Raw genomic sequence first — 13,916 nt, forward strand, 5'->3', positions numbered from 1 at the left:
GTGGAGCGGCTGTCGGGGCGGGCCCTGGGCGCCGAGGGACGCGTGCTGCGCGCCGTGCTCTACGTGTACCAGCACCGGCTGCTCCGGCACCGGCCCTTCCTGGCCCTGCGGCAGGTGAGCGGCGCGGCGCGGCGCGGGCGGGGCGGCGGCGGGCAGCGGAGAGGCTGCCGGTAACCGCGTGGCCGCTCCCGGCCCGGCGGGATCGCCCGGCCCGGCGGGATCGCCCGCCGCCGGTGCACGGGCCCCCCCAGGGATTCGCGTCCGGCGGGAAGAGCGGTGCCCCCGTGCCCAGGGAGGGGCCTCACCTCGTAGCTGAACGGCTTGCCGGTGTCCCAGGAAAAGCTGGATAAGACCATCTGATCCAAAGGTAGCGGCTTAACCAAAAACCAGTAGCCTTGCCTCTCGGTTTGTGTTTTCCCGTTCTTGAGAGACTGGTTTAACAGCAAAGTGCATTGTATGCTGTGGGGGAAACCGCGCAGCACCAATCAGCAGTGTCTGCCCCAGCCCTGCGCTTAAACTCCGTGTCCCCAGCAGTGGCACGCAGGGAGATACTTCCCCGTAACATTACTGCGTGGCCAGAGCATCCGCATCACCTCTCGTGGTCTAGGCCGTTCAACTGACGCCAGGAAGGTGCTGCTTGGCTTTAATGATAGTCTTTAGACCAAGGAGCTCTTACCAGCTAAAGGAGTTTTTCCTCTTCTCTAGGTGGAACAGTGCTTGAAGCGCCTATGGAAAATGAACTTAGTGGGCTGTATTGAAACTCTGGCAGGGCTGATTCCCAAGTAGGTATTGTGACCCTGTGTGTTACACTATCCATTAACTCTGTCTTCAGAGCTAAAGGAGAAAATGCTAGAAATGCCAGATCATAACCATCTCCTCATCCATGTATCAACCCAGGAAGAATAAACCCCAAGCCCAAGGAGAGCACTTAGTGCCCAGCCAGCCTATGATGGAAACAGTTGCTGTGAAGGTACTGGGAGGTTGCAAGCTGTCACTGAGGCTACTGGATTGTTGCTGTAAAGCATTTCTGTATCCTTTTTCGTTATAAAAACATTCTTACAGTCCACCAGAAGCACCTCATGAGACCAAAACCAGGTTGTGATTTTGACTGTAGGCTGTGTATTGCTGAGGGACTCAACCATGCAGTTAATGTGCGCAACCTGGAGTTTCTTTGATAGCTAAACATCATCTTTTCAAGTTGTTATGGAAGAACCTTRAACTATTGGCTGGCTGCTGTTTTGGCCTTGAGCAACTCAAAGTTTGAATGTTCATCTCTCAAATTATCCAGGATATTACTTTGTGAATTACCTCTAGTTGGTGTGTTCAGCAAGTCTCATTACATGCTGTTTGTTTTTTAACCTTAACTGGTATAATCTTCAGCTTGTCGGTTAAACATCTCTGCTCAGAAGAATTCATTCTTTTGAACACTGTGGCTTCTGGGCTGTTGAGCCGGCTGTGGTTTGTGTTTTCAAAAGTCTGTCTTGTTTGTTGACTGTCTGTTTGACGTGCCTGTCAGGTAGAAGAGCTTGTAATTAGACCTTGCTGCTGGGCAAGCTTTTTTTGCTTGGGAGGCAAGGAAAGCATCTGGGAAATYGGAGGTCCTTCCATCCCTTTGGACATTATTCTAGCATCTGAAGAATTGTACAACTGGAGACCTCTTATATGCTCTTTTGGAAGGCTTTGTGCTTGGTTCATTGCAAACTCTGGGTAGTGGTAATAAAATCAGCACTAATGCCAGCCTGCCACAAACACTACCATCTGGTACTCTGCATCAAGCAATAAGACTTGCCCCGTGATGAAATGGAAAGGCTGAGGTAAAGCTATTCTGTAATACTGCTGAGTTTTCCAGAGAAGTCATTGTTCTGCTCTCTTGTCAGTCCTGCAGAGCAGCACTGAGAAAGTAACTGCTGGCTGTAGCTGAGGAGGTAACAGTGCTGTGCACATGAACTCACTAAAATGGTGTTTGGCATAAGAAATCTGTCCTTCTCCATTGATATGGAGAAGGAGACCACATGGGCATCAGTGCTAGCACAGTTGTCCTGAGTTGGTACACGCTGCTTTTTCTGGGAAGATCTGTTGAATGATTTGGGYGTGACCTGGGAACCTGCTGAGTTCCTAATGTGGCACTCCGTAAAGCTCTAGGGAAGTGGAGGGGCTCCCAAACAGGGCTTATTAGTTAAGCGAGTCTTATGCTCTGAACTTGAACATTGCTTTAAAGATGGAAGGCAAGTTGACATGAGGATTTTAAAGAAGACTGTTTGAAGAAGATGTGCTGATGGAGTGTAAAAGGAGAAGCTTGTATTGAGGGGAGGAATAAGGAGAGGGATACTTGGAATCAGTTCCAGTAGCTCTTTCTCTCAAGCTGAAGGTGGTTGTTCAGTGAGCACAAGCTATGATGGTTTTGCTAGAGATGCCTCAATACCTTTTCTGTTTTACCTCCTCAGGATTCAGTACAGGTGTGTATTGCAGAGCCTCATTTCATTATATGAGGTGTTGTCAACATCACTGCAGCTTGTGTCGGAGACTCAACAGATGCCTTATATTAAGGGATTTACCTTCCCTTCTGACATCAGTGACTTTCTTGGAGTTTCTTTCTCTTCTGAGGTGAAGAAGAAAAAGGCTAAAGCACTGACAGACACAAAAGCTGCCAGCTGGTTGAAAAAGTTCTTCCCAGCAGTGCCAGAGGCAGCATCAGAGGCTGAGAAAAAGAGAGATTTGGTGACCTGCACAACTGTTGTGGAAAGCAAGACCATCTCGTGCCCCACAGACATCGGAAAGCCAGTTCTGGTTACTAGAGCTAGCACAGGTAAAGCATTGTGCCACAGTACTACTGGTTTCTGGCATCTCAGAAACTGCCATTAACCCCAACTTCTGTCCAACAGAGCCAAGCGCTTCTGCCACCTGCAGAGGGCGGTCCCCGGATGAACTCCCTTTCTTTGTCCAAGGATAAGGAGAATGTCAGTGTTGCTGTAATGAGTTCAGTAACTAGATCCTGTGTATAGTCAGTAGTGTTTTCCTTCCTCTTTACAGATGGCACCTGAGGATAGTGAGGGAAGCTAAGAGAACTGTCTGCAGTTCTTACGTAGTTGTGTSTTGTACCTGCTAGTTCTGGGCTTTCCCCAGGCTGTCATGGGTACAGCAGTGACCGCAGGCATCCAGGTTCTTGTATGAGGCTTTCACTGATGGAAGTCGCCCTTACAGCCATGTGTAACTTACTAAATCCTCTTTATCTCCTGCTAGTGGCCACATGAGTGTAGTCCCCTTCCACTTCCTTGCTGTTTGGACCGAAAGCGTTGAGTGTGCAGGTGTGAGGCTGCTGCTAACGGCAAAACACGTCAGTACCTCTGTGGGAAGGCTTAAGACTTTATTTCATAATGGAAATTCTCCCCCCTCTCTGTAGGGAGACATCTGGGGTTTGATGTGAAGAGCTTGCTTAGACCATCCAAACGTCCAAACCAGGTTTGTGTGGCACCATTTAACACCAGTTTTTAGAACGTTAAAATACTTTTAGACTCTGAATGTAGTATCTGTGATTGAAGATGCCCCCTTCTCCCTCTCTGCCCTTGCCTTCTAGAATACCTACTGCTAAAACACTAGCTGTGCTTTTCTTAAGTCCTGCTTTTCTGACCAGCCAGGTCAGCATGGAAGCTTTGCATTGAAAAAAACACTATTAATCTTTTTTATGAGTTTGAACATATATTGTTATCTTTCTTTATTTCACAGAGGGGGAGAAGTACAAGTGAAAACACAAGAGCAAGTCAATAGTAGACAGAAATACAAGTTCTAATTGTGTGCCTCTTTGTATTCCAGTAAACAAGAYTGCTCTTCTGCCTTCTCCTTATAAAGAATGTAGTCACGAATATGTCAATGCTCTGCTCCTCTCCAACAGAGTATCAGRTGTGTTGTGTTTTTAAAAGGCTAACTACTTCCATTTTGCTGTTTCAGGATGTAAGCTTCACATCCACACCTTCTAAAGCACAGCCAGTGTCACTTTGCTCTCGTATGGCAAAACCGCAGCATACTCGATCTCTTGTACAGATGTTTCAAAAAGCTACCTCTTTTGGGGAATTGTCAGAGGCACTCAGAAAAGCTATTCTGTGGTGCAAAGGCAACAAACTCAAATCAGAAGCTTATTTTCTGCGTAACAAGTTACTGAAAAGCAACCGTCTGCACCATGTGGAGGCTCAGGGATGCAGGTAATTTCTGTATGTATGTGGGTTTCTTGGTCTGACGCTTTACATTTTAATAATGTGTATTTTGCTACACTGTAGGGAAATGCAGTGGTGTAATGCATTTTCTAATTTTAAACAGGGTCAACAGTTCTGGTCATTAGGTACTCCGATATGAATGTATTGTTTAGCATCATTAAAAGGTTAACAAATGCATGAATACATAATTAAGAGTAAGGATGAAAATGCAACTTAAACTGTGTGCATGTCTAATGGGTAGCTATTATATAGTGTAAGGAGTGAATGCCCTGGCTACTACCATACAAGATACTGTATCTCCCAAGGTGTGATAAGGAAAATGCTAGAGAAGGCTAATACCAAATCTCTCAAAACCCCAAATAACCTATTTTTTAACAGCTTCTAAAGTAAYGTTTTGTGCACCTTTCTCCCCTTAAGCCTGCAGAAAAAACTTTGCTGTGTCAAAACGTCTGTCTGCAAATACCTCCTCTCTGGCTCACAAAATGCACACCGGCCAAAGCAGTACCTCRGGGCACGGTTCTGTCAAAGAAAGATCAAATGGTCTAAGCGATCAAAGAAAACTCTGAAGACTGTTCAGCAAAAACCTTCTGAGCTTTCTGGAGTGTGTGAGAGAGGTGCTTCGCTCTTCCTTCCAGTTTACCAAGCTGGGTCTTTGAGTCATGAAGGATGTGCCAATGCTGATACAGCCACTGGAGAAYTAAGCAAAACAGGGATCCCTATGAGGCTGCTGCTGGAAGAAAACCCTGGCTCTATGCTCAAAGAAGCTACTGAGAACATGGATATTGATTCTATTTTTGCAGCTATGGGTGTCTGATCCTGGGCTGGGACCAGGAAAGGCGTTAAGTCATTCTGATCTTGTTTACCTTTTTTTCTAATTAAAATCCTCAGAACCCTGACAGTGGCTTGGTTACTCACACCCTGAATTCTACTCAAGTAGGGTTGCACTGCTAAGAAAGTACTAATTATATTAAGCCAAGATTTTTTTGAGAATCCATTTGTTATGGAAGAGTGTCCCAAACAGAAGATTACTGTCATCTTTTGAGCTAGCCTTGTCCAGAGTAGCAGCTTTGAGTTACTTCAAACTCAGTGCCCTTTCTCTACTGTTGTACCACCTATTAAATGCTGCTGTCAAAGCTGCAGTGCAAGCAATAACCATCCAGGGCAGAAGGCTGCAGCTGATCACCTACTGCTGCTTAGCATAAAGACTTGCTGCTTATTTTCCAAGGAAGTCTTCCTTCTGTTTAAACTGGGCAGAGCCTTGACTTGCAGTGTTATCACTGTGCAGCATTTGTTATCCCTATTCTCAAATTGGGGGAGAAAGGGGAAGGCTATTTGAATCTACTATATGCCTTTGAACTGCTCCAGAAATGGTGAAAAGCTGACTGCAATAGTCAACTCCTTACCTGCAAGCATGTCTCCCACTGTCTTGTGATCTTTTTAATGCAATGGCAGCTGCTACCTGCTTGGCAAAGTAAGGAGGAGCTACTCTAACATCCACTGGGGGAACAGTATCTGTTAGAGGAAGCAATGCAGTTGGTATTTTCTGTCTGGCTCCTGCTTGTAACTAAGGGTCAAGATCTGAATCACCAAGAAAGGCTATGGAAAAACTGTCTCAGGAATCAACTTTACTGTGGCGCATCTGCCTAACAAGGGCAGGAAGAGGGAAGTATCTAAGGGCAAGTAAAGCTCAGATAGGTGAACTCTCCTTTCCTAGGGAGAACTGAGAACAAGAGCGCTGTGTCCAGTGAGGCAGAATTAAAAAAAAAAAAAAATCCTACCAGACTGAGAATCCTTGATCATTAGTGCTAAGAAATCTGTCTGATGTAACTTGTGTGAATTCATCAGTGTCATTTTAGTTATAAGGATTGGGTATGAGCTTAAGATGTTTTCTTCAAAGAGCATATATGGAGCAGGGACAGGGAAGAGAGCAGAAGTTCTAGTGGTTTGTGCTTGAAGGCACAGTTTGTCCAGTCACCMAAGATCTAGATCTCCTTTCAAGGAAGTATCTAATAATGACTGAAGCAGTTGTAAAGAATCAGTTCTCTTTAGCCATCCAGATACCTGATAGAACACAGTCCTACTTCAAACAGACTTCTCACCATTACAAGAACCTTTAAAACTCATGTTTGCACTTCTTGAATGTCAAAAAAAAGATACAAAAATACCTAAATATACCACATACAATCAGATAACGTTCAGAGACTTGAATGCTTCTGAGTAAAGGCTGAGAGTCAAGGCAGATATCCCAGCGCTGATCCCCACCCAGAAACYGCCCCCCTTCCAACAATACACGTTAATTCCTCGCTTTTGGGCAGGAGGTGCCCAAGCTGTACAGCCTGTGCAGAGAATCAAGATCCATAATTTGCTTCATCAAAAGCCTTTCTGGCTCGTTTCAGTTCTTCATTCATAGTCAGAAGGTCCTTAACTCTGGCAAACTTCCGGGGGTCCTTGCGGATTAGAAAGACAATGTCCTCAACCTGTACRCGACCCTGCCGCCCGATTGACATTGCCTTGTGTGTCTGTTAGAGGAAGAAGAGAAAGTTAGTGCTGTGCTTTTGTGCCTTTGACTCATAATTATTTCTTAAGCTCTCAATTCCATTTTATTTCTTGTCACTTTATAAGCAAAAGGTAAGCAATTTCAGGCTCTGTGCACCACCATCCTAATCCCAGAAGCACTCTGGAGTACACTCCCATGACCTTTTTTCCATGCTGTCATTCCCAGGTCATTGACGCCCACACCTGGCATGTACCTCTATACATACATGACCATAATGACACCAAAACTAAGGCCTGAGTATATGCAAGGGAGACCAAACACGTAGAGTGCTTAAGGAAGAATGGCATTAAGAACTTGCATAAAATATGTAATACCAAATCTGAGGACAGTGGAGGGCATTTTGACAGAGAAGGCAAGGCCAACCTTTCAAGAGAAACAAGATTCACAAACAGCAGGAAAGACTTGCTAAAAGAAAAAAAGAAATCCTACCAGCATCCAAACATCTGGATCAATGATTGCTTAAGCCAGCAGAAGTTTGTATTCATTTTGTGACAGCGATGCATGCCCAGATTTGTTAAAAAAATGGGAAAACACAAAAGTAGATTAACTTTCAAAACTGATCCTCTTCTGTCAGCTGTACATGCAGTGATGCCACAGTGGGCTGTAAAGTCAGCTGCAGCTGTAAAGTATCAGTCTAACTGCCCCCAAAAGATGAAGGCACTCTTCCAAATCCAAAAGGAGCAAAATGCATTAGTTTCCACTTACACTTGGAGGAGAAAAGCTAATCTGCAAATCTTCCTACTAGCTTTAGTGTTACTGGCCTGAGATAATGCAGGAGTTGAGTTAGAAGTATTAGCCTATAGAAAACGAAAATCTTAATGGGAGTCTTTGAACCTGCTTTTAATGCTTATAGAAAATGAATCCACCCCCTTTTGTTGAGATGTGTTCTGCAAGAAATGTCCTATCCTCTGTTCAACTGAGATGTAATAATCAGTGCATTTGAAATAATAATATGAGCTAGATTTTGATCACAACATCTAAATTTGACTTACCATTTCTGTGATGAACTCTATTACCAGATCTTCCAGAATATCCACTGATTCTGTGTAAGGGTTCTGGTCATCCCCAAATCCATACATCATGCATCTTACTGCAGAAAGAAATATTCAGCATGATCCTCTTTTTTTTCTGGTCATTCAGCACAGCCAGCAGCATGCATCTAGTGCCGGGCAGGTTAAGCTTGGTTGGTTAGAGTGTGGTGCTGCTAATGCCAAGGTCGTGGGTTCAATCCCTGTACAGGGCTATGCTGAGGGTTGGACTAGATGCTCTCCAGAGGTCCCTTCCAACCTTACCATTCTATGATTCTATGATTCATGCAACAGGATGGCATTCCTGACTGCTGGACAGGACAACTCTTTGGAGAACATATGGGAAATAAAACAGACCCCAGCCAGAGCATAGTATGTATGCATAAAAGTGCATCTGATGTCAGACACTTTAAAAAATGCATTTAAGCTACCAAATACTGAACACTGCACTGCCGCGTGATGCTTGCCAGGGTCAGGCTCAGATGATGATGCACTGGCCAAGATGTGCTGTTCCATAGGACAGCYTTCTCTGCTTTCAGCGCGGGTAGGGAAGGTAAGCCGTTGCTTAATGAGCTGTAAAACTCTACAGCTGCCTAAGATGTGCAGCCGTCTCCGCAGGAAGCACGCGTTGTTCGTAAAAGCCGCGGTGCGGTTTGCAAGGAGCGGCCAGGGCCAGGCGCTGCCGGGCACAGGCTGCTGCCTGCGGCTGGACTCACGTTCCTTGGAGAACAGCCTCTTCCTCCGGCCTTGCCCGCCGTCCAGGCCTCCTCCCGCCTCCTCGGCGTCTTCTTCGAACTAGGGAAAGGCACGGCACAGCCAGAAGGCGCTGTCAGCGCACAGGCGCTACCGTCCTCCCTCCCTCCCCCGGCCCCGGCCCCGGCCCCGGCCCCGGCCCCGGCCTCCTCTTTGCAGCCGCTTCCGCTTCCGCTCGGGCCAGCCGGACTTCCGCCGGCGCCGCCGCCGCCGCCGCGCCTGGGGGCCACCATGTTGCCGTACGGCGGAGGCGCCGCCCGCCCGCCCCGGGGCGCGCGGGAGGCCGCAAGCGGGAGAGCTACCCCGAAGCGGCGCACTGAGGGCGACGAGCGCTACACAGGCGCAAAGGGAACATTAAACCACGGGGGGAAAAAGAATGAACTCCGGCAGTGCATCGGCAAGCTCACCAAGGAGCGAGGGATGGAGGCCCAGCGCTGTACGAGGAGGAGCCTTGTGCTAAAGGCAGAGCGCTGGCGAGTGAAACTGCTGCAGCTTTGGAGAAGCAACCAGATGGTCTCGCCGCTCTTGACAGCGAGGACAGAGACGCAGAAGGAAAACAGGCACTTAACGACCCCGGGAGTTAGGGAAATAACGGAATCGACGTTTGGTCTTTTGGGTTAAGTTTCTCCTCTTCCCAACACTCAGGACTCCGTAGATCGAAGTGGCATTGGCTGAGTATCACAGAACAGCACAGCAACTGCAGCTAATCCCCCGCAAGCACAGCCACAGCTCTTAAATTAAATTTAATCCAGAGGATGGGAGTTCGCTCTGCCATCGCAAGCAGGCCTCAGTCAGCGCAGTGTCTTCTGGCGACTCCCGCACACATGGGGCTGCTCCAACCGAGCRTCCGGCCAAGGAGCAGCCAGCGAGCGGCATCCGCAGGTCCCGGCCGTGGCAGTCCCTCCCGCTCCAGGTGCCGAGCGCAGCTCCGCACGACTTCCCCTGAGCCAAAGAACAAGCAGAACGTGAACCGTAGATCCTCTTTCACTTTCTCGGCAGCAATCCTTCACTTCTGTAGACACCTAAATAAACAATGTTTTCTGTTCTTTTTTTTTTGTTAAGATGTGTCATATGCTGTTAACCTAAACTGGGTCAAAAGATGTCAGAGAAAGGAGAGACCAAGGGGCCACAGRTAAGTTGCTGAACCAATTTTAATGGAATACCATTTCTTGAAGATGAATACAAAGGTAGTAGAGAACAGACCTTCTCTAAAACTATTGAAAGAAATCTGAAAGATGGATGAACTTCTCCCACAGAAGCTTAAGGTGTGATTTTTTTTTAATTACAGTGTTTGTGATAGGGAGGAACCCTCTTGAGTTGAAATCCTGTACCACCTCATCAAACAACCTTCTGTATGACTGTAAGAGGGGTCCCAACAGTCCAAGGCCCCACAGCGAARGAGCTGCTGAGCCTGTTCGAGATGCCACGAGAAACCTGGGGCTGTAAGCCTCTGTTCAATACGGCAAGCATATTGTTGYTTAGCATCTATCACATATGATAACCAGTTCTTGTTAATAGATTTTTTTTTTAACATACTGCTATGTTCCCAGTTCAGATGCACTTTTCCTGCAGTTGTATCTCATTAACACAGCAGTTAACAGTTTGAGAAATAATACTGGCTGGCAGTTTGCATCAAAGGCTCTTGAATCAGAGYTGAGGCCTTTAAAATTAGAGGCTAGATTGATGCTAGGGTTATTTTGTTGTTATTGTTTAAGTAAAAGATTATGCCTGAAACGTTGATCTGCATCTCTTCCATYGTCCTTATGCTACTGCACTTCCTCTTGTACAAGCATCATATGGGCTAGTTTGCTCTGGAGCACGTTGGGATTGGAGGTGAAGTATTCGAGAATTACAGGTGTGATCTCTGCTTAGATGTGGAAATTAAGAGATCCACCTCTTTTTAATGCATTCCTCACATCCTGCTGCTTCCTATACATATGCTGGAAGTAAACCTTATCTCATGTCTAATCTACGAGTTGCAAGAAATTCCATAATAAAGCAGAGCACTAGGAATACCACCTTCTAATCCTCAGWGTGGTTTATGAAAAAATTACTCTTTCATGAGGTTTAAACAGTTAATATAAGTAACTGACAACCATATATATACACACTTGGCAATCCTAAAACTCAGCAAGACTGAGTGCAGTTTGACATCTGCACTTAATAGTTTTGATTTTTTTTGTATATGATCACTGCTATTAAGACAGTCTCCCTTTCTGATATTTTAACTACCCAGCTTCCGACTCCCTGGGACAGGTGCAGTTAGCCAGATACAGYTGCAGTGGGATAAAGTTTTGCCAGCTGTTACAGTGCCTCTGAAGAATACAGGGCCTCGCTACTGTGCTTCAGCTCCTCGTATAGTAAAATGGCTAAAACAAACGTCTCCTCTCTGGCAGTTCAGAGTGCAGCTGCAGAACTTYGTGCTGGATTTAAAACAGAAGGTAGGTGCAGCACTGACTGACAATAAAGTSCAGAAGGACACAGCTCCCTTAGGTGTTAGTCATTTATCTCACTCTCTTCCAAGCCCACAGCAATTGAAAGGCAGATCCCATTAAAGATGTGTCCGTTCCTTCATCCACCTGGAACAGGGACAACTTGGTGTATACATGTAAGGCATGCTACCACACTGTACCTACTGAATGCATGAGGCAGAGGAGTTGCACAATGCAGCTTCCTAGCCAGATCTCTCTAAAAACACTTTCACAAATAAAGTGTTGGACATTTCTACTCTAGACAGTCTCACAGCAGGCTGCTAAATAAGCTGAGACCGCTGAACTTCTTAATAGCATCAATTCAAGTTGGCAAGCATGGCTTGTTTAATGTTACAACTACAGTTTTTCTTTTCTAAACTAAATGCCTTTTTATTTATCAGATTACTGGACTGTCTCTAGTATCCTAAATACAGCAGAGTTTAGGTATGCAGTAGTAGCTTTTTGAACACTTAGCGCACGCAAGAGAGACAGAGAGAGAGGAAATGCTGTATTAAAGCCTAGCTCCTCTGTAGAGTTACCTTTGTTTTTCTTTTCTTGGCACAATCATGTAGGTTTTATAAAACCATTTGATAATAAAGTGCATTAGTTTGCACTGTAAATTTCCTGAATGATGAGTTTATTAAACAAAAAGCTTATCCCTATAAATATTAATCAAATACTTAGACAAGTTTATCCAAAAAATAAATTCTAGTATTTCAGGTTATTTACAAAAAGAAAAAAAAAGAAAGAAAAGAAAAGAAAGGAAAAAGGAAAGAAAAGAAAAGAAAGCCAGAGCTCTAGATTTGGTACCTTTTGTTCTAGTTGTGCCGAGTAGAGCAGGAACAGGTCTTTTCAGCTGGTCTCTGCAATAGGCAGGTTTCCCGTAACATGGGCTATGAAACACCTCAGCAAGTGAACCCCGGAAAACTCCACAGAACTACRGGAACAAAGGTGTGTACATTCAGCGCCTGATGCTGCTGCATCTTGGATGAATATAACCAAACTCAGCCAGTGGATACATTACATTACGTCSTCCACACAGTGCAGCACAACCTCGATAAAGTAAGAACTTCAGCTACATAAGCCAACAATTAAGGGTTGCTACTATAACGCAAACTCCAAACTACGCTGCTGTATGAAGTGATGGACCTCAGGCAACGCGTGCCTGACAAAGCCTGCTGTTGCACAGTGTAGGTACGGCTGCCCCTCAGCATAAAGGCCRAAAGAAGCAGCAGCCTTGAAAATTGAACTCCGCACACTTGTGGAGGATGAGGAAGAAAGAAAGGGCCATTACCCACAGGCAGCCCACCCTCCATGCCTGGGGCACAGAGGAGCATACCTCCAGGACAGACAGACTCATTTCAGGTAGTTTGTCTTATTGCTAATCATCACGTCAAAGGAAATGACAGCAATGGAGAAAAGCTTTACCTGACCAGGAATAGTTGAGGAAAACATCCCTGAGTTTTCTCCTTTACAAACTCTTGGATCTCCAGTACGTTCTTTAACAACAGTCCCTCAGAAGCTCGGTCAATTTTTGTTAACACCAGCTGCATGGATTCAGAAAGGGAGGATTGAGAGAAAAAGATTATTTTGCTGCTAGCCCAGAACATCTGTAAGAGTGATTCGCTCTGGATCTTATTTAAGTGGAAAAATGGTTTAGTACAATTCATCTAAGCACTTCTACAGCCTGTGTAAGGACCAGATCCGTTCCAGACCCTCGTAAAAAAAATTCCATTTTAATTAATAAAGCCAGCCCCCCTCAAAAAGCTCCCCATGACAAGATACACACTTTAGGCTTATTTTATTAACAATAAAGAAGAGCGGGGTCAGGAGGGGAGGGCACTATTACTCAGAGGTAGGACACAACTTGCATAAATAAGCTCCCAAAGAAGGTACATACATTTACAGATTACCTTTGGCRTATAACCTACAGAGGTTATGCTGCTTCTGCCTTTTCAGGAAGGCAGTGTTACTTACCACATAAGGGATCCCAAACTCTTCCAGCATCTCTATACCAATGTGATCTGTTTTCTGGAGTCCTACTACTCCATCCACTAGTAAGAAAGTCCTCTTCAAGCTGCCAGAAATACAGATAACAATAACCATGACCATTACTTCAAGGCTACTGTGCTATTTCCAAAGACATAAGCAAAAACAAGCAGCAGGATTTGGAGATAGGAAGAGCCAAGATAAGCCATACATAGGAGCTGAGGGGGCTGGCACAGAGCAGCAGGTTAAGTCAAAACCTTCATCTTTTTAATATTTTGCTCTGTCTAAGCAYGAACGGCTGACTCAAACCACGGTGATCACTACGGAGGTTCCCAGGGAAATCGCTTCGGAACTAATCAATGCCGTTGCTTGAAGTTACTCTGCATTTTTTCATCTAGCTACACGGCACTGTATGCAAGCGTCCAGGCGCGACTGCTCTGTGGAGACGGAGTTACGCTGCAGCGCGCGTTCAGTGGCTCCCTTACTTGTGCCGTTCCTGCAGATAGGCCTCCACCATCTCTGCGAAGTCTTCTGGGGCACGGTAGCCGTATCCTGGCATGTCCACCAGAGTAAAAGACTTCCCGACGTTGAAGAAATTCATTTTCTTCGTGTGGCCCTGGAGGGAGAGGAATTTTTTCAGAGGACAAGGTTAGGGCACGGGGTCAAAAAGCTGCTTTAAACCGCGGGCAAGGCCGCGGCGGGGGCGAGCGCGGCACTTACAGGCGTCTTGGACACTCTGACCTCCACCTCCGGCGTGAGCGCGAAGAGGGCGCGGATCAGCGAGGACTTCCCCACGTTGCTGCGGCCGATGAAGCACACCTCGGGCAGCGCGGGCGGCGGCGCGTGGCCCACGCGCGTGGCCGAGCCCACGTAGCGCACGGCCCGCGGCCCGCGGGCCCGGAACAGCGCC

The 13,916-nt window shown here is 46.1% G+C and overlaps 3 protein-coding genes across 5 annotated transcripts in view; 1 reads left to right on the forward strand and 2 right to left on the reverse strand.

Annotated features, from left to right (window-relative positions):
- The window catches only part of RMP64 (ribonuclease MRP subunit p64), a 5,372-nt gene extending 268 nt beyond the window's left edge, over positions 1–5,104 (forward strand). Inside the window, exons 2-9 of the mRNA XM_085301435.1 lie at positions 2–114; positions 706–782; positions 898–1,029; positions 1,381–1,458; positions 2,445–2,806; positions 3,401–3,459; positions 3,946–4,196; positions 4,626–5,104. Coding sequence (XP_085157561.1) covers positions 2–114; positions 706–782; positions 898–1,029; positions 1,381–1,458; positions 2,445–2,806; positions 3,401–3,459; positions 3,946–4,196; positions 4,626–5,022 — 1,469 coding nt within the window. The 3' untranslated portion in view covers positions 5,023–5,104. The remainder of the gene's footprint in view (position 1; positions 115–705; positions 783–897; positions 1,030–1,380; positions 1,459–2,444; positions 2,807–3,400; positions 3,460–3,945; positions 4,197–4,625) is intronic.
- A 1,127-nt stretch (positions 5,105–6,231) lies between these two features.
- TAF13 (TATA-box binding protein associated factor 13) lies at positions 6,232–8,625 on the reverse strand. The gene is made up of 3 exons (XM_085301434.1): positions 8,510–8,625; positions 7,758–7,855; positions 6,232–6,727 (listed from the first exon to the last, which is right to left on the reverse strand). Exons 2-3 carry the CDS (start codon positions 7,845–7,847, stop codon positions 6,557–6,559), a joined length of 261 nt encoding a protein of 86 aa, XP_085157560.1. The 5' UTR covers positions 7,848–7,855; positions 8,510–8,625; the 3' UTR covers positions 6,232–6,556.
- A 628-nt stretch (positions 8,626–9,253) lies between these two features.
- GTPBP8 (GTP binding protein 8) lies at positions 9,254–13,811 on the reverse strand. Of its 3 annotated transcripts, none has more exons than XM_085301438.1 (6): positions 13,727–13,811; positions 13,492–13,622; positions 12,995–13,094; positions 12,446–12,564; positions 11,828–11,954; positions 9,254–9,488 (listed from the first exon to the last, which is right to left on the reverse strand). In XM_085301438.1, the coding sequence occupies exons 2-5, from the start codon at positions 13,605–13,607 to the stop codon at positions 11,870–11,872; spliced, it is 420 nt and encodes a 139-aa protein (XP_085157564.1). In that variant the 5' UTR covers positions 13,608–13,622; positions 13,727–13,811; the 3' UTR covers positions 9,254–9,488; positions 11,828–11,869. The 3 variants fall into 3 exon arrangements, with proteins under 3 accessions (XP_085157564.1, XP_085157565.1, XP_085157563.1); XM_085301439.1 differs by having other exon boundaries at positions 9,254–9,568; XM_085301437.1 differs by lacking the exon at positions 9,254–9,488 and adding an exon at positions 9,680–11,125.
- Between the last annotated feature and the right edge of the window lie 105 nt (positions 13,812–13,916).

Source organism: Rhea americana, unplaced genomic scaffold, assembly GCF_003343005.1.
Source record: "Rhea americana isolate MKP2758 unplaced genomic scaffold, rheAme1 scaffold_177, whole genome shotgun sequence".
In the NCBI taxonomy this organism is placed as follows: domain Eukaryota; kingdom Metazoa; phylum Chordata; class Aves; order Rheiformes; family Rheidae; genus Rhea; species Rhea americana.

Coding starts and splice junctions, on each gene's coding strand:
- GTPBP8 (XM_085301438.1), bottom strand. CDS start 13,607: ATGAATTTCTTCAACGTCGGGAAGTCTTTTACTCTGGTGGACATGCCA. Junction 13,095..13,491: donor TATCTGCAGGAACGGCACAA/GTAAGGGAGCCA, acceptor TATTTCTGGCAG/CTTGAAGAGGACTTTCTTAC. Junction 12,565..12,994: donor AGTTTGGGATCCCTTATGTG/GTAAGTAACACT, acceptor GAATCCATGCAG/CTGGTGTTAACAAAAATTGA.